The sequence below is a fragment of the Taudactylus pleione genome, unplaced genomic scaffold, assembly GCF_031769625.1.
Source record: "Taudactylus pleione unplaced genomic scaffold, aTauple2 ptg000201l, whole genome shotgun sequence".
NCBI classification, from domain to species: domain Eukaryota; kingdom Metazoa; phylum Chordata; class Amphibia; order Anura; family Myobatrachidae; genus Taudactylus; species Taudactylus pleione.
The window spans coordinates 57,557,946-57,582,997 of NW_028284603.1; the positions used below are offsets into that span (position 1 = coordinate 57,557,946).

Genomic DNA, 25,052 nt, shown 5'->3' on the forward strand with positions numbered 1-25,052 from the left:
CACAAACACCGCAGCTCTCCTGACACGCAGAGAGCTCTCATGCAACAGCGTTTAAACTGTCAGACGCACCTGCGTTCTTCTAATCCTCCCCCCAGTGACTGTCACTCACGCTGAAAATGGTTCCTCTATACAAACGTAATCGCAAAACAATCACTGCGTGTGCAGAGTGGCTTTTGTGCATGCGCAATAGCATACAATCACTTGTTCCGTGTAAATATCGCCATTGGTACATCTCGGAACCAGGCCCTTTATCTTCTAACATTTTCCATTTTTTCTTTGTTTTTTTAATAGTTTGATTTAATTCTACCAATGATTAAACTTTTTTTCTATACGGTTATTGAAAGGAGGCAGGATCTGTCACCAGTATCCAGTCACTATGCTGACAATCAGAAAGTCAACATGTTCAGAATGTCAACAGACAATATGTGGAAACGTTCACTTTATTGACATTGTGCATGTCGACAGTACATTTTAGTGCTAGATTTAGGTTTAGGGCTTAGCTAAAAAAAATAAAAAAGCTATGTAGAGATTCACAGTGTTGACATAAAAAGCATGTCATTCAACATGTCACATGACAATATAACATCCGCCCATATCAACATTCCTAGTGTCAACATTCTGAATGTCAATGCCACACCCTGGGGGAGATGTACTAAGCATTGGAGAGTGATAAAGTAAAGTACAAGTCAATAAGCTCCTAAGTGCCATGTTACAGGCTGTGGGCCGTATTCAATTTGAGGCGGAAAAGTTTTGCCTATGCATGGGAGGCGGAAAAAGTGCAGAACTGGGGTTTTGGGGGCAACGTGCAGCCTTCAGACAGTCCTCCAAAGGTAAACTGTGTCAAAATTAAAAAAAAAAAAAAAAACACTTAAGGACACCCCAAAAAATGACTTTGAAAAAGGGGGCAAAAAAAAAAGTTGGGGTACAAACTTAAAAACGAGCGAACTTGACTCTGGTGGGTCCCCAAGTATGCCCCAAGTGTTTTATGGATGCAGGTGCTTGCGACAGGTGGATTTTCCACAGCTTTTTCAACTTAACTTTAGCAACTTTTAAATATGCTGACCCCCATTTTCAAGTACCCCAAATTTGCTGGGAAAAGTTATTTTCTGGAAAAAATCTCCTAAATACTATTCTGCATCACGTATAGAAAAACGCTATTTAGCAGCTATTGAGCCCGTTTAAAAACACCAAACACCTTCAGCAAGCCAAATTGGGGGGTACCATAGGGAACCCCCATGTCAGAGCATCTTTTGGGGGGGTGTCACGCTGATTTCCCCAAAACTGACAGTATTTTCCGCTTGTTTCAGTGGTTCCCGTTTTCGCATACTTCTATATTGAATACGGGGTAAAGCCGGGACGGCCGCGATACTTTTTCGCCTACAAAACAGGCGAAGTAGGCGGAAAGTCCGGGCCGCGAAAAAGTATCGTGGCTCGGCTAATATTGAATACGGCTGTGTTTGAAAATGAGTTAGGTGCTGATTGGTTGGTACTTTATTACTCTCCAAGGCTAGGTACATCTTGCCCCCTGTCACCTGCCTGAGTGCATATAGGTTATCTGAGAGCAACAATGCTCTCTAATAGGCTACAAGAGGGATATATTAAAGTCCTTTCACTCCCAAAGAGTTATCCAAGTTTTCATGTTACCAGAAGACCAGATCGGCCCCTAAAGCCCCATGTGGGTGTCCTGGAATTAAAGGAAGTGATCAGCTGATCAGAAAGCCACACATTCCCTGCAAGAAGTTCATCCAGGGAGCCGTAGGAGAACTACATGAAGTCACCCTAAGGTGAAGAGGAATGTGCTGCCACATTCTAAAACCAGAAATGCGGTGACTAGAAGGTTCACCCTCAGCGGTAATGGGGTTATGTGATCGCTCTGTGAGCAGTCAGTCAGTTGTAGTAGTTAACTATATACATGACATAACTTAAGTCCAGTGGTGGCGGGCATAATTTACATCTGCGTCAAAGAAAGTGTGTCAGGTGATCATTTATTTGTATGGTATATAGCCATCTATGGAGCAGCACTAAAGTAAGCCATTTTTAATAAGTGGGTGGAGCCTGTTTATCAAGTAAAAGGTGATTAGCATAAAAGGTGGCGCACACAGAACGTGCCAGGGAAAATTAGACACCATCATTGGTTAGTAAGAGAAAATGTACAATTCTCTTACAAGAATACTACCATGTGACTCCATCCAATGCACTAAAATGTGATACCTAATTTTATGCTACAGATGTGTCCTTATACATATTTGCTGCAACCATGCTAAAAAGCCCCTCTCGGCATGCCAGGTACCGTGAGACTCTGCTAGCACCGGGCATCTTTTTTTAAGTCGCAATGTGATGCGACTAGGATGCACCAGCTGCCTGTGCTGATTAATTTGATATGTGACACATGTATATCTGTGTGCACCTGTCACTGAACGAAGTGCTACAAAGTAGCGGCCGCAGCTTTTTCATTCCAAGTTCAGTTGTGCTTCATATACAGACTCAGGTGCACACGGATGTACAAGTGTCACATATCACATAAATCAGCACAGTCTGCTGTTGCATCCTAGTCGCATCACATTGCCACTTATACACATGTTCTGCAAAAAAAAAAAATCGCCCAACGCTAGCAGAGTAGCACAGGACCTGGCGGCTCACACACATCAGGCAAGTCTCACTGCATGGCGTACTTAGGCCACATCTGTATTAGAGCTAATTCCTGTACACAATATATACATTTTTGTGTTAGAGCATAGCAACTGCTAGAAATGCATGCTATTTAAGAACAATTGCCATTAAAACACAATTGGCATTTAGCGTGCTGTAATACCTTTATAATAACAAAAAAAAAACACTGGTACACAATGTTACTCACTTTTTGCCCACATCATTTGACTGCTGCTTCTGCAGAAGTATGATGAGACATCCCACACCCTCCCGCACCAGAGACGGCGTTTTCAGCAGAGTACGGCTCATCTGTGATGCCAGGGCTGTAACCAAGTGTGGCTCCATGATGGTTTTTACTGCTAACTGGCAGGTTATCATGTAGGTGGCAGCTTTGTAATCCACCACAGATGACTTCAACCCCTAGAACATACAACACAGAGCTAGTTAAAAAGAAAAGGTATACGGATAGTGAATATTCATGGTGCAAGTATGTAGCAGTTCTTATATGATCATTAAAACGTTAAAAGAAAGTTTGAGAGGCCCGTATTCATCTTCAGCATCCATCCCCCTGATTCGCTGGTTTAGCTGGAGTGAATATTAGACCCATAGGCAACGGGCTGTCGGACTAGGGGATAGTTACTTACCTTCTCTGCAATTTGGTAAGGAACTGTAATTTACGCTGTCACCTCTTATTGTACTATTTTAGTAGTGATCGCTTGTAACAGTAACTAAGGATGGTCTACACATCACCAGGTGAGACGTGTACAGCCGGCACCTGGAGAATAGTGGACGAGGCTTGAAAGGTGTGTGACATCTGATTTATCAGTATGTAATAATAGTGGCTGATGATCAAGCTGGGGAGGGAGCTTGATCCCTGCAGAAAGAAAACGGTCTGCTCTACTGTAGCTAAAGGGAGACCCTGAAATAACAGAGCAGTCAAGGACCATTGATGACTAGGGCATGCTTAGGGTCTGCACGGACAGCTTAAGATATTGGATGGCCAAACCCCCTTATTACAGGCCCTTGCCGTGATGTCATTCTGATATAAAATTATCAGGAGGTGCTGCTAAGACAATGGTGAATACCAGCTGGTCTGATAACATGTCCTCAAAATAAGAAACATACACTCTGTAATGCAATACATAAAGCTCTGTAAGGTGGTCGTTCTGAATGGGGATGTGTTCTAATGTGTTCTTTATAAGGAATGACACCAGGAACTTGGCTGCTGAGCAAAGCATTTATTCTTAAATATTTATTGTAAATAATAAAGGTGTTAGTAATCGGGAGGGAGTAGGGGTCTTACCTTTATGTCAGTCATCCCAGTGGCAGAACCTATACCACATCTCTAAGTAAGCAGGAGGGAGGAACACACTACAATTACTGGTGTATTAATACCTTTATGTCAGTCATCCCAGTGGCAGGGCCTATACCACATCTCTAAGATAGCAGGAGGAAGGAACACGCTACAATTACTAGTGTATTAATACCTTTATGTCAGTCATCCCAGTGGCAGGGCCTATACCACATCTCTAAGTTAGCAGGAGGAAGGAACACGCTACAATTACTGGTGTATTAATACCTTTATGTCAGTCATCCCAGTGGCAGGACCTATACCACATCTCTAAGTTAGCAGGAAGGAGGAACACACTACAATTACTGGCGTATTAATACCTTTTGCACATAAGGAAGAAGTTTAGCAACAAGTGCGTCAGAAATCTTCTCGGCAGCATCCAGAGCAGCCACAATTGTTGATGCATAAAAAGACATCAAGACCCTCAGTTTGGCAGAGTCTCCTGTGTGGTCATGAATCACCTGAAGACAAACAGGAAATTACATGGATTTCATATGCCCGATTATTAAATATGGCTGAAATCACTATTAAAATGTACATATCATTGAATTGCATAAAGGTAAAACACAAATCTTATTAACACTGTCCACTACTAGGACTCAGAAAAAATGCAGAGTACTAATTTATTACCATTACATCACATCAGCAAGTTGCAAACTACACAGACATTAATGGCTTAAGGGGCGCAGACACTGGACAGAAACAAAGCCATTGGGAATTTCTAATCAAGCTTGCAGCGATATTCTAGGCCATGCCACTAAGTAGGAACTGAGTAATGTATATAGTGAACACATGTGCTAAACAGGATAAAACCCAAAAGTTGTTAAAAATCAGCAAATAGCATGCCATATTGTATAATGATCAAATCAAGAAACAGTATAAAGAAAACATTTTAGATCAATGGGTTTAGTGCCAATGCTGCACCTAGGCATATGGCTAAGGGTGGACCTGAATAAGACGCACTTGTCAATACGCATTGACTTGATAAACACCTAATTCAATGGAATATGACAAATTAGTCTTCATACTTTCCATGTCCCAGCCAGGAACGGGGACTGAGAGAAGTATCCTAAATAAGCCCGGCATTATAAGAAAGGATCACCTCCCAAAAGCATGTAATCATACAGGGAATATACTGCCGAGACCAAAACCAATCATACACAACCCAACTGTGAATGTATAAGAACTACGCTTACCGGTAAGTACGCGATTTCTAGCAGGGAGATAGGTCAACTGCAGACAAGCAGTAACCTTACTGCATACACTGCATCAGCATAAGGCAACAGAATAAGGGAGACAGTATTAAAACAGGCTTCGGGCCTGATTCAGAGATGAACGCAATGGCGATCATGTACATTTGTTTGTCATTGCGCATGCGTGTAAGCCGCACTGCGCACGCGAAAATGGGAGTGCATAAATTAGCCACTGCGCTTTGGGAGAACTGCCAAATCTGCGGCAGGTCAGACCTGCCGCATGGGTAGATGGCCGCTCGATGTGTGTTGATGTTACCATATTTACGCCTGTAAGCGACGTCGTACGCATGTGAGAAGGCAGGAGTGGGCGTCCTTATGCTCGGGTTCGCTTTGGAATTGTTCAGATATCGCAGCTGCGTTCTGCGCAGAATTGTGGCTGCGATCGCATTAGCGTCCATCTCTGAATCAGGCCCTTTGGGTGGAATGTATTTCATCTGCTGTGCGCAAATCTAGGCAACCTAGAACATCATTTTTGCTATTCACAACAATGTGATTCAATTGTTTCGTGGATGCTCATTGGAGCAACTCAATTGTTCTCCCCATAGGACGCGAGTGCAAAGTGGGCGCGCCCAGAAGCACCATATTTAACTGCGCAAATTGGCTCAACCCATCTAAAGTACTGCTTTGGGCACCCACAGTGCCACCTTATTGCACATTTCTGCTCGCTCCCTCAGGAGTCTGTGAGCAGAAATGTGAGCTCCAGCTGCTATTCGTGCCCTGAACGGAGCAACAATTGAATTGCTCCCTCTGGCACCCAATAACTCGCTGAATTGAATTCCCCCCTCAGTGTTGGCTTACTTTCACTTTTTGAATATTGCAAGCGTGCACGTTCACTGATAAAAAGCCTATAGCTCAATATTGTATCCTGCTTTATGTCCACACACATAGTGTCACCTCATAGACATCACATTCATATACATAGGTGCAGCACTGGCACTAAGCCATTGATCTATCCTGAAACCTGTAGGAAGTGGGATAGCTCCAGTACATACAGCTCCTGCACATGTGAGCACAGAGACACTACCCTGTATTCGTATTCCCTGACCACAGAGACACTACCCTGTATTCCCTGTGCACAGAGACACTACCCTGTATTCCCTGTGCACAGAGACACTACCCTGTATTCCCTGAGACACTACCCTGTATTCCCTGAGACACTACCCTGTATTCCCTGACCACAGAGGCACTACCCTGTATTCCCTGTGCACAGAGACACTACCCTGTATTCCCTGTGCACAGAGACACTACCCTGTATTCCCTGAGACACTACCCTGTATTCCCTGAGACACTACCCTGTATTCCCTGACCACAGAGGCACTACCCTGTATTCCCTGTGCACAGAGACACTACCCTGTATTCCCTGTGCACAGAGACACTACCCTGTATTCCCTGTGCACAGAGACACTACCCTGTATTCCCTGTGCACAGAGACACTACCCTGTATTCCCTGAGACACTACCCTGTATTCCCTGAGACACTACCCTGTATTCCCTGACCACAGAGGCACTACCCTGTATTCCCTGTGCACAGAGACACTACCCTGTATTCCCTGTGCACAGAGACACTACACTGTATTCCCTGAGACACTACCCTGTATTCCCTGAGACACTACCCTGTATTCCCTGACCACAGAGGCACTACCCTGTATTCCCTGTGCACAGAGACACTACCCTGTATTCCCTGTGCACAGAGACACTACCCTGTATTCCCTGTGCACAGAGACACTACCCTGTATTCCCTGTGCACAGAGACACTACCCTGTATTTCCTGTGCACAGAGACACTACCCTGTATTCCCTGTGCACAGAGACACTACCCTGTATTCCCTGTGCACAGAGACACTACCCTGTATTCCCTGTGCACAGAGACACTACCCTGTATTCCCTGTGCACAGAGACACTACCCTGTATTCCCTGTGCACAGAGACACTACCCTGTATTCCCTGTGCACAGAGACACTACCCTGTATTCCCTGTGCACAGAGACACTACCCTGTATTCCCTGTGCACAGAGACACTACCCTGTATTCCCTGTGCACAGAGACACTACCCTGTATTCCCTGTGCACAGAGACACTACCCTGTGTTCCCTGTGCACAGAGACACTACCCTGTGTTCACTGTGCACAGAGACACTACCCTGTGTTCCCTGAGCACAGAGACACTACCCTGTGTTCCCTGAGCACAGAGACACTACCCTGTGTTCCCTGAGCACAGAGACACTACCCTGTGTTCCCTGAGCACAGAGACACTACCCTGTATTCCCTGTGCACAGAGACACTACCCTGTATTCTTTGTGCAGAGACACTACCCTGTATTCCCTGTGCACAGAGACACTACCCTGTATTCCCTGTGCACAGAGACACTACCCTGTGCAGAGACACTACCCTGTATTCCCTGTGCACAGAGACACTACCCTGTATTCCCTGTGCACAGAGACACTACCCTGTATTCCCTGTGCACAGAGACACTACCCTGTATTCCCTGTGCACAGAGACACTACCCTGTATTCCCTGTGCACAGAGACACTACCCTGTATTCCCTGTGCACAGAGACACTACCCTGTATTCCCTGTGCACAGAGACACTACCCTGTGTTCCCTGTGCACAGAGACACTACCCTGTGTTCCCTGTGCACAGAGACACTACCCTGTGTTCCCTGTGCACAGAGACACTACCCTGTGTTCCCTGAGCACAGAGACACTACCCTGTGTTCCCTGAGCACAGAGACACTACCCTGTGCAGAGACACTACCCTGTATTCCCTGTGCACAGAGACACTACCCTGTATTCCCTGTGCACAGAGACACTACCCTGTATTCCCTGTGCACAGAGACACTACCCTGTATTCCCTGTGCACAGAGACACTACCCTGTATTCCCTGTGCACAGAGACACTACCCTGTATTCCCTGTGCACAGAGACACTACCCTGTATTCCCTGTGCAGATACACTACCCTGTATTGACACATTTTACTCACTCAATACATAAACTTCAAAATAATTTTGTATCGCATAGTGCTTTACATGCTCAATAAGACAATTGTATTATCCTCAGTATCATGATAATCGTGGTTGAAAATGCTGCATCAAGCACTGTTCCAGAATATACCATTAATACACAATGGAGTTCAGATACTGTGCTGAGAAGGCATCAAATATGGATATCATTAGGGTCATGCTCTTCAAACCAATAATAAACTAAGATTATTGTACTTACTCAAAACCCTTTTCTCTAAACCCAATGGACATCACTAGATGATAGTTATATATAAAGGTTCAGCCATGAAATTAGCAGTAACAATAAATTCTGCACTGTATTTGTAACTCTTCCCCTTCTATATCGTCACCCTACAGGGAACTCCACCATGGATGAAAGAAAGAAGACAGCAGCAGTCTCTGAAACAATCAACATGGTAAACATCTACAGGAGGACTAAAGCATAAAGGGTTGGGGACACGGAATTGGTATGAATACCGCCGGCCGCATGGTTCGATTCCCGGCAGCAGCAGCCCGACAGATGAACAGATCCCGGCAGCCAGAGAGCGCTGGAAATCCCGAACGTCCTCAGGTAAGTAATAACTAACCTAACCCCCCTAACCCTCCTTAGGGGTGCCTAACCCTAACCTCCCCCCTGTAAGTGCCTAACCCTAACCCCCCCTCCCCGCTGAATACACCTAAGTCCTCCGGGGGGTGCCTAACCCTAAGTCCCCCCCGGGGATGCCTAACTCTAACCCTCCCTCCCCCTAGCCTGAACCTAAGTCCCCCGGGGGGTGCCTAACCCTAAGTCCCCCCCGGGTGCGCTAAACCTAACCCCCCCCCCCCCCTCCCGTGGCTGTCTGCTCGCGGCGCCCGGCTTCGGGAAAATGATAGGCGTCTACATATAGACTACTGTCATTTAACCCACGCCAGGATAAAACAGTCGGGATCACGTCAGCCGGTTTCCCGATTGCATCCCGGGGACACAGTGTCTACAAATCGATTCAGAGAAGAATTAACGTTAAGTACTAAAAATTATTTTTCCTTTTTTACACTATGGAAAACACTAGGTATTGGGGGCACCTCCAAAGCAGCCTGTGTCTGTGGGTTATTTCAGAAGCAACATTGCATTGCACTTTTGCTCCAAAACTAGCACCTTTAGCACAAAAAGCTCACAATCTGCCAAAGACCAGGCAGCTAACAGATATTAGCTGCTCAGTCGAGGCTCTGTACAGCGTTGCTTGATGTCAATGGAGACCATGAACTTGGTCTGTTCCATGTCTATGACAGATCTCAGAGAATCTAACCAAACCTGGAGGTTCAGGTTCTTGAGGTTTAAAATAGGCAGAATGATCTGTGTTTTTTGAACCAAGAAAAGACTTGAAAGGAAACCTTGTTCCCTTCTGCCGTTCCAGCGCTGGGTTGACTAAACATGAGGTGATTAATGTATGAATGGCTTTATCCAGAGCTTGGCGTGTTGCTTGGGCTCTGGCAAAGCCTTTGATGAAAAACTTCTGGGTGGAGACTTTGGGCCTGATTCAGCTTTGGGAATAGAGTGAGAAAGAGCCCAAACCAGGAAAAACCATATTGCAATGCAAGGGGTGCAAATGCATACATTTTATTTTGCATGTAGGGTAAATACTGGCTGCTTTTGCATGTAGCCCACAAATACTGCACAGCTTTATTTTTACACTGCAATTTAGAGCTCAGTTTGGACACACTCCTCACAAATCTAAAACTCCCTGCACATTTTACATCTGCCCCAACTGCAGTGCAGCATGGTGTCACCAAGATGATCAGTTACGTGCTGTTTCTCCCCAAAGCTGAATCGGGCCCTTTATGCGATCAATGATAAATCTGCAATTTACGATACACCTCATCCAAACATCTGATCTGAAATTGAACCAGTGATCTTGGAACAGCAGTAGACAGGCTCCCATCACAGGCGGTCCAGAGTGGGCAGACTGTCCATCATTTCATCTGTTTTCTTATTAGCTGGTTACTTATCCAACCAAGCCAGTTACCTTATATGCAGACCACTGTGAGAAGCAGAGGACCCATCTCAATATTTGCGCCCCCCCCTACTTTTCCTACTCTATAAAACGACCAAAAGCTATGGCCCAGCACTTTAGAATATAGCACTTTATAATATACAAGTAGAAATAATTGTACAAAAGTAAACAAGAGAAAAATAAATGTATTAAATATACAGTATGGCTTCCGGTAACCCTCCTATTGCTGCCAGGAGGGAAAGCTAAATGGAGCATTAAAAGGGAATCAGCTACATAAGATGACATCAGAAACAGTAATAATAAATCCAAACCTTCAGAGATTGAGTGGCCAACTTGCAAATAAACTCCATAAAATCCATATCCTTGTAACAGTGTGTGATTACCGTACTTCTGGCAAGGGGCACTCCTGGTTTCTGTATAAAGGAATACATAAAAATATTGCTATAAAAAGGCAGTTATAATGTAAGGCAAGATTTACAAGCTATGGAGCAGATTTATCATATTCTGCATGTAACCCCCATATTACACTCTAACAGGGACACCAGGTTACTAGCTCCCTTGTGGTTAAGTGTACCTACTTATATTCTCCCACTAACAGGGGTATTCAATATGGGAGCGATAACATTGTTTTTGCGTTAATATCGCACTTATGACGTCATTATTGCAGGTTTTAGCTTTACACCGTATTCAATTTCAAAGACTTATCGCAGTTTTGAAAAGTCTTTGATAGAAAAAAGGGATAACTTTTCACCATTGAATAGGTGTCGAAAAAAAGTGCAGAATTGGGGTTTAGGGGTGCAGGCTTAAAAAAAATAGCCTGCACCCCTGGGAATGACATTTAAAAAAGAACTGTGTCAAAAAAAAAGTTTAAAAAAAAAAATAGGGACACCCCAAAAAACGAATTTAAAAATTGGGGTGAAAAAAAAAAATGGGAAAAAATTGTTTAAAAATAGGGAAATAGGTTCAGGGCTATTCTGCAAGTATGCGGCAGGTGTTTTCTAGAATAGATTTATAGCGGCAGGTGCACAATTGCAGAATTTTTAAAAACTTACTTTAGGGACATCAAAATATGCTAGTACCCATTTTCATGTACCCCAAATTTGATGGGACCACTTAAAAAAATGAAAAAAACAGGAGATATGGTAAGAACTTACCTTTGTTATCTCTGTTTCTACGAAGTCCATAGGGTCCACAGGGTTGACTTTGGGGGTATAGCTGGACCTGGATCCACGGGCACCACGCAGTTAAAGCTTTGCTGCTCCCAGGATGCACTTGGGTCCGTCCTCCTCTATACCCCGCCCCCGAGCCACAGGCACCTCAGTTGTTAAGCAGCCAAGGCCGGAGGAGGAGACTAAACAGAGAGAAGGAAGACTGGAACACACAAGAAACCATACTCACAGAAATGGGAGACGGAAAACCGGTGACCAGCCACACAGCCCATATGAAGCCAGGTGCGTCAGGGCGGGCGCCCTGTGGACCCTATGGACTTCGTAGAAACAGAGATAACAAAGGTAAGTTCTTACCATATCTCCTGTTTTCTACTTCAGGGTCCATAGGGGGTCCACAGGGTTGACCTTGGGGATGTCCCAAAGCAGTTCAACTAAGGGCGGGGACGCTCCTGTGCTGAAAGGAGCACCCGGCGCTCGAAGGATGCATCCTGAGAGGCGAAGGTGTCAAACGCATAGAACCTCAAAAACGTTTGAATTGAAGACCAAGTGGCCGCCTTACACAGCTGAACAGCGGAGGCGCCACGTCTAGCAGCCCAAGAGGGACCCACAGAACGAGTGGAATGAGCCTTAACAGAGGCTGGGACAGGTAAACCCTCCTGTGCATAAGCCACACAAATAACTGAATGAAGCCAACGAGCTAACGTTTGCTTGTTGGCAGGCCAACCCCTCTTGTGAAAACCGAAGAGGACAAACAATTAATCCGACTTCCTAACCGAAGCAGTCCGGTCCACGTAGATTCTAAGTGCCCGGACTACATCTAAGGAAGCCTCACCAGCTGAAAGATCAGGTGACTGAAAAGCTGGCACGACAAGCTCCTGATTAATGTGGAACTTTGAGACCACTTTGGGCAAAAATTCGGGACGAGTGCGGAGCACCGCTCTGTCCTGGCGAAAAATCAGAAAAGGGGGGCGACAGGAAAGCACCCCCAACTCGGACACCCTCCTGGCAGAAGCAATCGCCAGGAGAAAAACGGTCTTGAACGTCAGCCACTTGAGGTCCACCAACTCAAGAGGCTCAAAAGGAGGATCCTGCAAGACCCGTAGTACCACCGCCAAGTCCCAAGGAGCCACAGGAGGCACGAAGGGAGGCTGGATCCTGAGGACACCCTAGAAAAAGGTGTGAACATCCGGTAGTGTAGCAATCCGTCGCTGAAACCACACGGACAAAGCAGACACATGAACCTTCAGAGAGGCCAGGCGTAAGCCGAGGTCCAAACCCGATTGAAGGAAATCCAAGATTCTGGAAACCCGGAACACCTGAGGGTCATAGTTTCTGGATTCACACCACTGAAAATAAGTGTGCCACACCCTGTGGTAAATCCGTGCAGGAAGCAGGCTTGCGTGCCCTAAGCATGGTACCAATGACCGAACTGGAGAAACCCCTAGACCTCAAGACGGCTGTCTCAAGAGCCACGCCGTCAAAGACAGCCGACCCAGATCCAGGTAAAGACAGGGCCTCTGAGACAACAGGTCCTGACGCTGAGGGAGAAGGTACGGAGCGTCGATGGAGAGGCACCTCAGATCGGAGTACCAAGGACGTCTGGGCCACGCCGGAGCTACCAGCACGAGCGTGCAGCCGTCCTTCTTGAATTTCCGCAGAACCCGAGGAAGTAGGGATATTGGAGGAAACAGATACGCCAGGTGAAACGTCCATTTCACCGACAGCGCGTCTACCAGACTGGCGCCTGCATCTCTTGTCCTTGACCCGTAAACGGGCAACTTGTGATTGTGACAGGAGGCCATCAAATCCAGCTCCGGCAGCCCCACCTGTCCACGAGTAGCTGAAACACCTCTGGGTGAAGCGAACATTCCCCGGGATGCACGTCGTGACGGCTGAGGAAGTCCGCCTCCCAACTGAGGACTCCGGGAATGAAGACTACCGAGATCGCTGGAATGTGTCACTCCGCCCAAGCAAGGATGCGAGACACCTCCAACATCGCTGCCCGACTGCGAGTTCCTCCTTGGTGGTTGATATATGCCACCGTAGTGGCGTTGTCGGACTGCACCTGAACCGCCCTTCCGTAAAGAACGGGACCGGACGACTGCAGGGCCCTGTATACTGCCCGCAGTTCCAGAATGTTGATGGGAAGAGCTTCTTCCGCAGACCAACGACCCTGAAGTGACAACTAGCCGGTCACTGCCCCCCAACCCCGAAGACTGGCATCCGTCGTGAGCAGGACCCAGTCCGGGATCCAAAAGGGGCGCCCCTCGACCAGATGAGCTGTCTGAAGCCACCAAGCCAAAGACTGCCGAACTTCCGGGGACAACACCAGCAACTGAGAGCGGATCCGGTGAGGTAACCCGTTCCATTCCGATAGAATCAGCCCCTGCAGGGGCCGGGAATGGAACTGGGCAAATTCCACCATGTGAAATGTCGACACCATGGAGCCCAGAACTCTCATAGCTGAATGGACCGACAGACGGCAACTGCTCAGGCAACTGTGTATCCGCAGCTGCAGGGAGGAGACCTTCTCAGCAGGGCTCCCAAATGAACCATCCGCTGAGATGGAATCAGGGAGGACTTTTTCCAATTTATCAGCCAGCCACCCGTGCGCTTGCAGGCAAGCGATCGTCAGGTGGAGATGTTGAAGCAGTACCTCCGGGGAGCTCGCCAGCAACAGGAGGTCATCCAGATATGGCAGCAGCCGTAATATTCTGGTTCCGAAGATGTGCGGCCATGACCGCCATAATCTTCGTGAACACCCTCGGTGCCGTGGAGAGACCAAAGGGTAGCACCCGGAACGGATAGTGGTGTTGAAGGATAGCGAACCTCAGATACCTCTGGTGCAAAGGTGCTATCGGAACATGGAGGTAGGCGTCCTGGATATCCAGAGACGCCATGTAATCCCCCGGTTCCATCTCCAGAATGATGGAACGTAACGTTTCCATCCTGAACTTGGGAACTCTGAGGAATTTGTTCAGAGACTTCAAGTTGAGGATAGGGCGATGAGAACCATTGGGTTTCTGCACCAGAAACAGAGAAGAATAGTACCCCGTCCCTCGTCGTAATTGAGGAACGGGAACAATGACCCCTGCTTTCAGCAAGGACTCTATAGCCTCCTGAATCTGTAAGGTCTTGGTCGTATCCTGAGAAGGACTCGTGCAGAAAAACTGGCGGGGCGGTCTGTGCTGAAAAGACAGGGCGTACCCCTGGGAGACCACTTCTCAAACCCAGGCATCCGTGGTGGTATCGTGCCAGCACTGGGCAAACAGAAGAAGTCGGTCTCCCACTCTGGGGTCCCCCAGAGGGAGGCCCGTCCCATCAGGCAGAGGGTTTATCCTCCGGCTTGGAAGAAGGGCGCCTGGCACTCCAGGCCTGCTTCTTGGGCTTAGAAGCGGCCTTGGTCGCCGACTGCCTCGGGAAGGACTGACCTTTTGCCTTGCCCTGAATCCGAAAGGACCGAAAAGCAGAGCTCCGTACCTTGGTAGGTGCAGAAGCCGAAGGGAGGAAGGCTGACTTAGACTTAGTCAGTGTATCCACAATTTTGTCCAAGTCTGGACCAAAAAGCAACTCCCCATTAAAAGGTAAGGCCTCCAGGCTCTTTTTGGAGTCCGCGTCAGCTCTCCAAGACCTCAGCCACAAGGACCGACGCGCTGACACAGCTGCAGCCGACACCCGAGAGGTCAGCAGGCTCGCATCTAACGAAAGCTTCCCCAATGTAGGAAGCCGCATCCCTCATTTGTCCTATCAACGCTCTCTGGATCTCCGGAGCATCTTCCGGAAAGGTATCCTCCAAAGCGTTGGCCCAGCTCTCTATGGCCTTAGCCACCCAAGAGATGGCCATGGACGGACGGGCCACCACCCCCGAGAGAGAGTAGATAGAATTTAAACAAGTCTCCACTTTCCTGTCCGTGGGATCTTTCAGGGAGGAGATAGACGGCAAAGGCAGCGTAGCGCTTTTAATTAAGCGGGTAACGTGGGAATCCACCGCAGGCAGAGTTTCCCACTTCCTGCAATGAGCCTCAGGAAACGGATAGTTTGAAGCCAACCGTTTCTGCAGTTGGAATCTCTTGCTGGGCAACTGCCAGGCCCCTGCCATATGATCCGTTAACTGGTCAGACAGGGGAAAAACCGTCGAAGTTACCTTGGCCTTTTTAAAGTTAGGGTACTTTGACCTGGGAGTCGGCGCATCCTCCTCAATATGAAGGATGGCCCGCACCGTCCTAACCAATGCCGGCACATTAATGGAGGACTTAGCCTCCACCTCCTGGGCCCCGGCATCCGAGTCAGAGTCTTCATGGATCTTCTACTAGCGCCGCCGGTCTGTCCCCAGAGACCGGCGGCATGAAGACTGCATTACTTCCATTACCTGGCCCCTTGTGTCCGGCAGCAGTCTGTGGGAGGTCCCGGAGCCACGCTAGCACTAACTCCGTGGTCCCGCTGCGATCCCCTGATCAGTACCGTCGTCGCAGCGCCAGCGGGGCTGTTGGAGCGGCAGTGTGGACGTCCAGACGGACAGTCTGATGCTGCCGCTCTGAAGAGTAAAAAGTAAAATAATAAACTCTTCTATCTTCTTTTAAAAATAAAGCTTAGGGGCTGCTTATGCAGCCCCACTGCGCCAGGGTGACCCGACTCCGGCCGGGCACCAACTAAAACTGAGGTGCCTGTGGCTCAGGGGGCGGGGTATAGAGGAGGACGGACCCAAGTGCATCCTGGGAGCAGCAAAGCTTTAACTGCGTGGTGCCCGTGGATCCAGATCCAGCTATACCCCCAAGGTCAACCCTGTGGACCCCCTATGGACCCTGAAGTAGAAAATAACCTAAGTGCTCTTCTGCATCACTTCTTCAATGTCGGGAAAAAACACCTGCTGCGGCTATTTAAATCCCCGACTTTCATTTAAAGGCTAAGACGGGGGTACCCATAGTGATCCCCCATGTTTTCACAACTTTAGGGGGGGTCTAACAATTTTTTTAAGGAAAAATTCGTAACTTTACGCAAATCCAACTTCGGAGGCTCCCGTTTTCGTTAATTTTATATTGAATACGGGAATAAGCGCTCGCACGCCTGATACTTTAATGCAGGTAAAAACTCCGATATGAAACGTTAACTTCGACAGTGAAGCTAACGTTTCATATTGAATACCCCTCTAAGTGGTGTACATCCTTTCATTAGTGTCTTCATCCAAGTATAAGTAAATAGTGTTGACCTACTCGGGAAAGCATATAGAAATAAAAAAAACATAGCAAATTATTTTCGGTGATAACAATTTAACATTTTCTAGTACAGGTTGAGTTTCCCATATCCAAATATTCCGAAATACGGAATATTCCGAATTACGGAATAATTTTGGCATGACTGAGATAATAAAACCTTTGATTTTTGATGGTTCAATGTACACAAACTTTGTCTAAGGCACAAATGATTAAAAATATGGTATAAAATTACCTTCAGGCTGTGTGTATAGGGTGTAAATGAAACATACATTTATTTCATGTATGTACACAAACTTTGCTTGAGCCACAAAATTATTGAAAATATTGTATAAAATGAGCTGCAGGCTATGTGTATAAGGTGTATATAACACATAAATGCATTCTGTGTGTATATTTGGGTCCCATTCCCAAGATATTTCATTATGATATGCAATTATTCCAAAATACGGAATATTCCGTTATCCAAAATACCCCTGGTCCCAAGCATTTTGGATATGGGAGACTCAACCTGTATATAGTTTCCAATATATCCCTAATGTTAACCTAGAAAAACAGCTACAATGATATACCTATACCAATATGGTGTTTGCACTATGTTTTACAATATTTGTACTTACACCTTCAATTACACATTTTTTACACGTTTTTACGCGCTACAGCAAACTGGGGACCTGGTTTTAAAAACTGATCGGGTCTTGTAGGACACGCTGGCGCTGTTTGTGCTGCAGTAGCCAAATGATGCGCGGTGGTGGTGTCACCCCAGCCAATCGCTGCACATCGGCATCTCCTCCAGCCAATCACTGCACAGTGGCGTCTCCCCTAGCTAATCGCTGCACAGCAGCATTTCCCCTAGCCAATCACTGCACAGCGGCGACTCCCCCAGCCAATCGCCCTCACCACAAGACTCCCGAGTCTTTATGCACTGCATCCATCGGGCAGCAGAATTGTCGGTGGTACCGGGCCCCACTAGCAGTCTGCGCTCCTTCAGCCAGATGAGCTCCCTGCACGCAGGAGGCAGGGAAGGTGGATACTGCATGGGACAGGAGGCAGCTGCAACAGTGACCCGGCCGAGGGCTCCCAGCAAAAGCAAGGAGGTAACCACTACCCCATGTGCTGTCTATCTTTACCCCCTCCCTACACTCTGCACCAGCTGCTATCCTAACCTCCTCCCTAACCCCCTCCCTGCCCCCAGTACTGCCCCTAACCCCCTCCTTGGCCCCCAGTACTGCCCTAGTTATCTACCCTTACCCCTCCCTACACCCAGTATTGCTTGCTCCTAACCTCTTCCTTGCCCCCAAGTACTGCCCTATCTGCTAACAACTCTTTTCCCCTCTATGCCTCCCATACTGCCCCTGCTGCTATCTACACTTGCCCCCTCTCTACCCCCAATGCTGCCCCAGCTGCTATCCTGATGCAGCACTGCCCCAAACCCCCTACTTGCCCGCCTCAGCACTGCCCTAGTTGCTAACTACCCTGGCCCCCTCCTTACACCCAGCATTGCCTGTCCCTATCCACCTCCTTGCCCGCAGTACTGACCCAGCTGCTATATACCCTCGCCCCCTCCCTACCCCAAGAATTGCTTGCCGCTAACCCCCACCGTGCCCCCCAAGTACTGTAAGACTGCTGCTGTGCTGTCCTGCAGGGAACTGCCGCTGACTGATCTGCCTCGTACACTGCAGGCACCCCCCCTCTCCTGCAACACTGCCTTTCAGGTGCTGGGATGTGCTGCAACTCTGCCCCCTCACAAGCCTCTGATCTCCACAGGTCCATCTGTGCTGATCCACCGGTGGAAGCAGCTCCTGGGATGCCGCTATACCCATGCGCCAGTAGGGCAGGATGAGTATCGCTACCCACCGGCATTCACAGCACTGGCTGGGCTTCCTTTCCAGCCCTGCCCCCGGCAGCACATCGCCGCTCATCAGATGCGCGGGACACAGGGTTAGGCACTGAAGGGAGGATCTTCAGACTGGCCAGCAGCTACTGCCGTCTGTCCTTCTATACCCCTGGACAGAGGCCCTGTCCTTGCCGTCTAGCGCTCGCACTATCTGCCTCGTGTTGGCCTATACTTTAACATGGGGCTCTCCCACCTATACCCATAGCTTGTGCTACTGCTTGCTGGCTATTACCCCAAACCAACAAGTTCACATAACATATGCATATAATGACTTATCATATAGTTTTAATATATATAATAATAAAATGTAACAGTTTTAGATTTGACCTCAGCCTTGTATACACGAATTAATTTATATACATCTATACACAAATTAACTTTTAGTAACATATATCATATTTCTTCTTCACTGGTCCATAGGGGACACAGGGACTACACTGGGGTATAGGCTGGCAGGCGGAATCTGGGCACCAATCAGTTAAATTTCTTCAGAGAAGTGCAGCCCAGGCTCCTCCTCCCCTACACCCCAGGCAGGCCAGTCTAAGTTTGTTGCTGCAGGAGCGTGCACCTATAACAGTGGGGTTGCAGCTAAAGCAGCTTCTTATTCTTCAGTTTATTTATTTATTGCCACTTTGAGCAGGCAGCGCCGGCGAGTGGGTCGGCGACGTCGGCCGGGTCCTCACAGCACAGAGGCCCCCAGCTCAGCAGGGGGCAGCTATAAGGTAAGAGAAGGCTCCATGCTACAGGGAGCCGCATCAGCGCGGCCAGGACACCCGCACCCCCGGCTAGACCACCAGGGTACTTAGACAGCGGGGGGTCTGCAGCGCTAGCGGCATCACTGAAGTATAGTGGCCGCCAGTGGGGACACTGCAGGCGGCCATTACCCGGGGGATCGGTGTCAGCAAGGGGAGGTAGGCTCTCGCCGTTAGCCCCTCCCCTGGCTCTTGGTGTGTTCCTTCACGGAGGCTTCCCGCCACAGGGCTTACTCCTCCTCCTCTCTCCTTCAGGCAGACGCTAAGCGGCCATTTCAGTGCGGTTTGGCTCCTGTCTCAGGTCAGGTTATACAGTCTAGCTTCTTCCAGCCAACTGGGGTTGGATTGTTGAGCATTATCTGTCTGTTATATTGCATCTCATATTCACACTATTGTCTCTGTCTATTTTTCATTGCTATAGCTATGAAGGGGGTTAACTCCCCCTCTGTGGCCCCACTCATTGTCAAATTTGTGTGGCCCCTACATTCAGTGCACTGTTCCCTATTGCGCACCCCTGTTCTATAACTAGGTAAGTGGGACCTTTTTTGGAATACTGTACAATGTCTTCCTTGAATAAAGTGCCCAAGGAGGAGGCGGCTCCTTTGCTGCTTACATGTAGACACTGTTCTGCTGGTCTTTCCCCATAGGATGCGGTCCAGGATGGTCTCTGTATCCGGTATTACTCAGACACACAGCGAGACGTCCCTTTTACTGCTTCCAACCAGGGCAGGACATGGGCCGGCAACTTGTCGCAGGTAATGTCGCAGTTGGTGGATCGCCTTACAGTTCCCGCTCCCGTCCTTCCTACTTTGGGTGTCCAGGCCGCCCCTATTATGCAGCCTAAATTGCAGCTGACTGCGCAGGAACACCCATGGATAAGCACCTTCTCACAATCAGTGCAGGGTTTAGCTCAGGTCTCTGCCTCCTTTCAGCAGATGCTGGATAGGGACCGTACTTCTGGACGCAGACCGTCCAGGCGTGAGAAATCTGTCCCCCAGACGGTTGACTTTTCTGATTTAGAGCTCTCATCGGACCAGGAGGAGGATTTTTCCTGATGCCTCTGAGAATGAGACCTCGTCTGTTCAGGAGAAGCCTCTCCCTCAAGTAGATGATGTTGCATTAGTTATAGCAGTCAGACCAGTTCTTTCTATTGAGGACAAGGAACTAACTCCTAGAGCAAGGACTCTGGTTTTCAAGCGTCAGAAGAAGATCTCAGTGGAGTTTCCTAAATCTGAACAGCTTGAGGAAATACTAGAGGAGGCTTGGACCACTCCTCAGGCGGTTTCAGGTCTCCAAGCGCATTGCGTCCTTTTACCTCCTCCCTGCCAAGGGATCAAATGGGAGTTTCATCAAGAGTTCTACCCTTCCTATTTCCAATATGGCTTCCCTCAAGGATCCGACAGACAGGAAGCTGTAAAATTTCCTTAAGGGAATTTATTCTCATGCAGGTGCTATCGCATGTGTGGCCATGGCGTCTGCGTGAGTGGCCAAGGCGCTTGGGAGGATGCCCCTTCGTCAAGGACCCATGACCACCAGCTATTACCTCTGGTGGCACATATCAAGCAGGTTGCTTCCTATGTAGATGAAGTGGCTATAGACAATTGCATATTAACTTCCAAGGTGTCTGCTTGTTCTGTGTTGGCCAGAATGGCCCTCTGGCTGCGCTCTTGGCGCGCTGACTGACACTAAAAAGGCCCTTGAGGCCCTTATTCCGGAGACGTTCTATTTGGGCCACAATTGGATAAAATTGAGGCCACGGTGGCGGCTTCCAAGACAGCGTTTCTACCTTCGGCAGCAGCACCTAGACCCCGGAAGTCGATCTGATGGCGTCTCGGTTCAACCACCAGGTACCAAAATATGGATCTCGCACCAGGGATCCGGGGGTTCTTCTGGTGGGCTTTAGATCTCATGTACATATTCCCTCTGATCTCACTTCTGTCGAGGGTTCTCCGCAAGTTCAAGGTGGAAGGTGGCACCATTATTCTGGTGGCTCCTGATTAGCCACGGAGGGCTTGGTATGCAGATCTTCTCAGCCTCTCCATCGACGCCCCGCTGCATCTGCCTCCATGGCCGGATCTTCTGTCTCAGGGCCAGTGCCTCCACCTGGATCTCACTCGCCTCGCTTTGACGAGGTGGCTCTTGAGACATCCATCTTAGAAGCTAAAGGTTTTTCGCGTTCAGTCATTCGCACCATGTTGAATGCGCGGAAACCTTCTTACACCAAAGTTTATCATCGGATTTGGCGAGCTTACTTCTCCTGGTCTTCTTCCACAAGTTTCAACCCCAGGTCATTCCATCTTTCTCGAGTTCTCTCGTTTCTACAGTCGGTCTGGATTTGGGTCTTGATCACTCTTCCTTAAAAGTACATGTCTCGGCCCTTTCGGTTCTCTTTCAGAGACAGATTGCTTTGTTGCCGGATGTTCGTACTTTCTTTCAGGGTGTTCTCCATGTGTGGCCTCCGTTGGCTCTGTGGGACTTGTCCCTGGTGCTTCAGGCTTTTCAGGCACCTCCCTTCGTGCCATTGAATTCGATGGGCCTTCGTTGGCTCACGTGGAAAACTATTTTCCTCCTGGCTATTGCTTCGGCTCGGAAAGTGTGACTTGAGCGCACTGTCGGGTCGCTCTCCTTTTTTGGTCTTTCACTTGGACCGGGACGTTTTTCGGACTCGACTAGGTTACCTTCCGAAAGTGGCTTCCAGATTCCACCTCAATCAGGAGATTGTGGTCCCGACCTTTCAGTCTTCGAAGGATTCGGTGGATGAGGCCTCTTTGGATGTTGTAAGGGCCCTCCGCATCTATGTCGATCGTACCAGGGTTATCCGGAAGTCAGACTCCCTTTTCATAATCTATGGTTTCCACAAGCGTGGTTGGCCGGCCACGAAGCAGACCTTAGCCAGGTGGCTCCGTCTAACAATCAGCCATACATACGTTCCGGCCCCGGCTAAAGAGACTGCTTATTCCATGAGATCTGTTGGTTCCTCTTGGGCAGCTCTTCGTGGTGCCTCTGCGGAGCAGCTTTGTAAGGCGGCCACATTGTCTTCTGTTCACACGTTTATCCGCTTTTATGCGTTTGATACCTTCACTGAGTACCCATCACTTTTGGGCGACTGGTACTCAGTGCAGCTCAGGAGCCTCCCCTCCCTTAGGGGGATTGCTTTGGGACGTCCCCAGCATAGTCCCTGTGTCCCCTATGGACCACCAGTGAAGAAAAGGAGACTTGTCTTACCTGTTAAGTCCTTTTCTTCGAACTCCATAGGGGACACTGGGCGTCCACCCTGACACACCTGACTGGCGGGGTTTCTCCTCTTTTTCTGGTTTCCCTGTCTCTTCGGGTGTTTTTGTCAGTGTGTGTGCCGGTCTTCCTTCTCCTTCTGCCTGCTCCTGTCTTAGGCTTGCTAATTTGACTGACCTGCCAGCGCTGGTGGGGGGGGGGGGGAGGGGGGGGTTTGGAGCCTGTGTCCCCTATGGAGTTCTAAGAAAAGGACTTAACAGGTAAGACATAAGTCTCCTTATTTTTATACCATTTTAGTTGTAGATATATGGATTACCACAAATTATAGATTTATTTATATATTTATCTAAACCTTAACCAGGGTTACATGCATTTCAAATGTGGTGTAGATATGATATTTCTTAAACTGGTAAGGCGAAAAGGAAAATGTTCACAAACATTTAGTACAAAAATTCTTGCCAGGACACCACTCGGCTTTGTTTTCGGACCACATGCACTGATGCGCAAGCGCGGCCTCTACGAAAGAATATGTAATAGAGTATCCCATAGGCTAATGCCATCTTCAGGTGATGTTAGCGGCCATGCCCAAATTCCAGAATGCAAAGGTAAACTCAACAGCATAGCAGCCCCCATAGAGACCTATGAGGGCTATTTTGCGGTGTGGTCAGAAATGGAGAGACCGTGGAGATATCTGTTGTGGTTCCTCCTTTTGATAAATATGGCCCTATGAGCTTTGGCGTGCAGTAAAATCACTACAATATCTGCATTATAGAATTACCTGGATTGGATGCAGCCAGTTCCATTTATGAGTGGGGTCTGAGATCTTTAAAAGCTGAATGACTCGCACAAACACCTTCGTTTCATGGTATGGCAGGACACAGCCTATCAAGCTGTCCTGATTGTAGAGGTGAATATGAAACCTGGGACAGAAACAAGATAAAGTATCGGCGTTATGCTCACTGGCCCAACAGTTACTATGAACACACATTTTTGAAAGAACATTTCCCATCACTACAAAGACCTATGATCAGTAAGCTAATGACATCCACAGGTACAAAATTAGTTATTAGTTTGAAAAAAAAAGTAATATGTACAGTTCCCCAAAGCTGAGAGACCTAGCGTAATAGCAACAAGGCATAGCACAGACAGCTGACCCTGCTCCAACATCCAGGCCAGAGGACTGGAAAATGTTATGGTCTGTCATTATGCCATGCCCAAACATCATGTAACTGGGAGATTGCCACACATACAGTAATTGGCGACCTCTGTAAGGAGATATAGGGATTATGGATATGGACAGAGACAACAATTATTATACTAAATGTAAGCTATAGATCAGACTTTGCAACATATACACAGAAAATTGTTAAGTCAAATATACAGAATATAACATACATTAATCTCTAAATACTTCCATTACATAAGCTAAACAAAAAAAGAATCCGTTTGCCTCTACACTCCACGTTATATACCGCACCTGTGAATAAGCCACTCCAGGCACTTCTGGGCTGGTTTCAGCATAAAGTAAGGGGACAGGTGTGTGAGGAACAGGGAAATGTTCTCATCCAGCTGGTTATTCGTGGCTTTGGACTGGACACTGCGCTCTATAGTTTTAGAAGTTGGACTGAACAGAGTCTCCTCAAAGGTTTGAAAGGAGGAGTCAATCCCCATTAGTTCTTCCAGACCTGTGCAGCCTTTACAAGAATAAAGAGAAACAGTTATTCATTGTGGATCAGCCTTTCATTAGGAAATAATACCACACAAGGGTGACTCTTAAATTCATACATTTTCGGCCACGTGCCGCGCTGCTATTCAGAGAGATCTGCATGGCTTTATCCATCTATGGGGTATATTTACTAAAGTGCGGATTTATAGAAGCGGAGATGTTGCCCGCAGTAACCAATGAGATTCTACTTAACATTTATCTAGCAGCTTCTAGAAGATAATAGCTAGAATCTGATTGGTTGCTATGGGCAACATCTCCTATTCTAAAAACCTGCACTTTAGTAAATATACCCCTTACTCTAATTCCCTTTGCAACTTCTATATAATTAAACCTTATATTATTAGAAACTGCTGTATATTACATAGTCTAGTTGACTTCAAAACTGCTCAGTCTAACATCAATATTGTTCCTAAGGAGCCTTCCTCAATAACGGACTTAAAACAGAGCTGAAGTGAGGCCTGTGATTATCCCCATCACCCTGACCTGGGCTTACACACGTCACAGAGAGAGAAACGGAGGAACCACAGGAAAATACTTGTTTACAGGTTTTCAATACATCACTAACTCCCATGTCAGGTCATAATATGACAAAACAAATTTATCAGACATCTTGGTAAATATGGATGGTAGATCACCGGTATTAGTCTGTGTGTGTTTGGTCATCTTCTGATGACAGCAAAATGCAATATAAATGCAACTACCGAGTGGCTGGTTCTCATCCACCTGCGTATGAATATTGTGCCCTAAATTATAACAGAAAGTGGTAATGCTTGGTCCTATCCAGGTTTATTACAGGAAATTAGGAAAGATAGAGGGGAAATTAAACCTCTT

General features: G+C 47.6%; 1 protein-coding gene across 1 annotated transcript in view; it reads right to left on the reverse strand.

The window, feature by feature from the left end:
- The window catches only part of HEATR1 (HEAT repeat containing 1), a 171,667-nt gene that overhangs the window by 141,834 nt on the left and 4,781 nt on the right, over nt 1-25,052 (reverse strand). The window contains exons 3-7 of the mRNA XM_088477396.1: nt 23,973-24,189; nt 23,274-23,415; nt 10,548-10,649; nt 4,321-4,461; nt 2,858-3,069 (exon numbers count right to left, since the gene is read on the reverse strand). Coding sequence (XP_088333522.1) covers nt 2,858-3,069; nt 4,321-4,461; nt 10,548-10,649; nt 23,274-23,415; nt 23,973-24,189 — 814 coding nt within the window. The remainder of the gene's footprint in view (nt 1-2,857; nt 3,070-4,320; nt 4,462-10,547; nt 10,650-23,273; nt 23,416-23,972; nt 24,190-25,052) is intronic.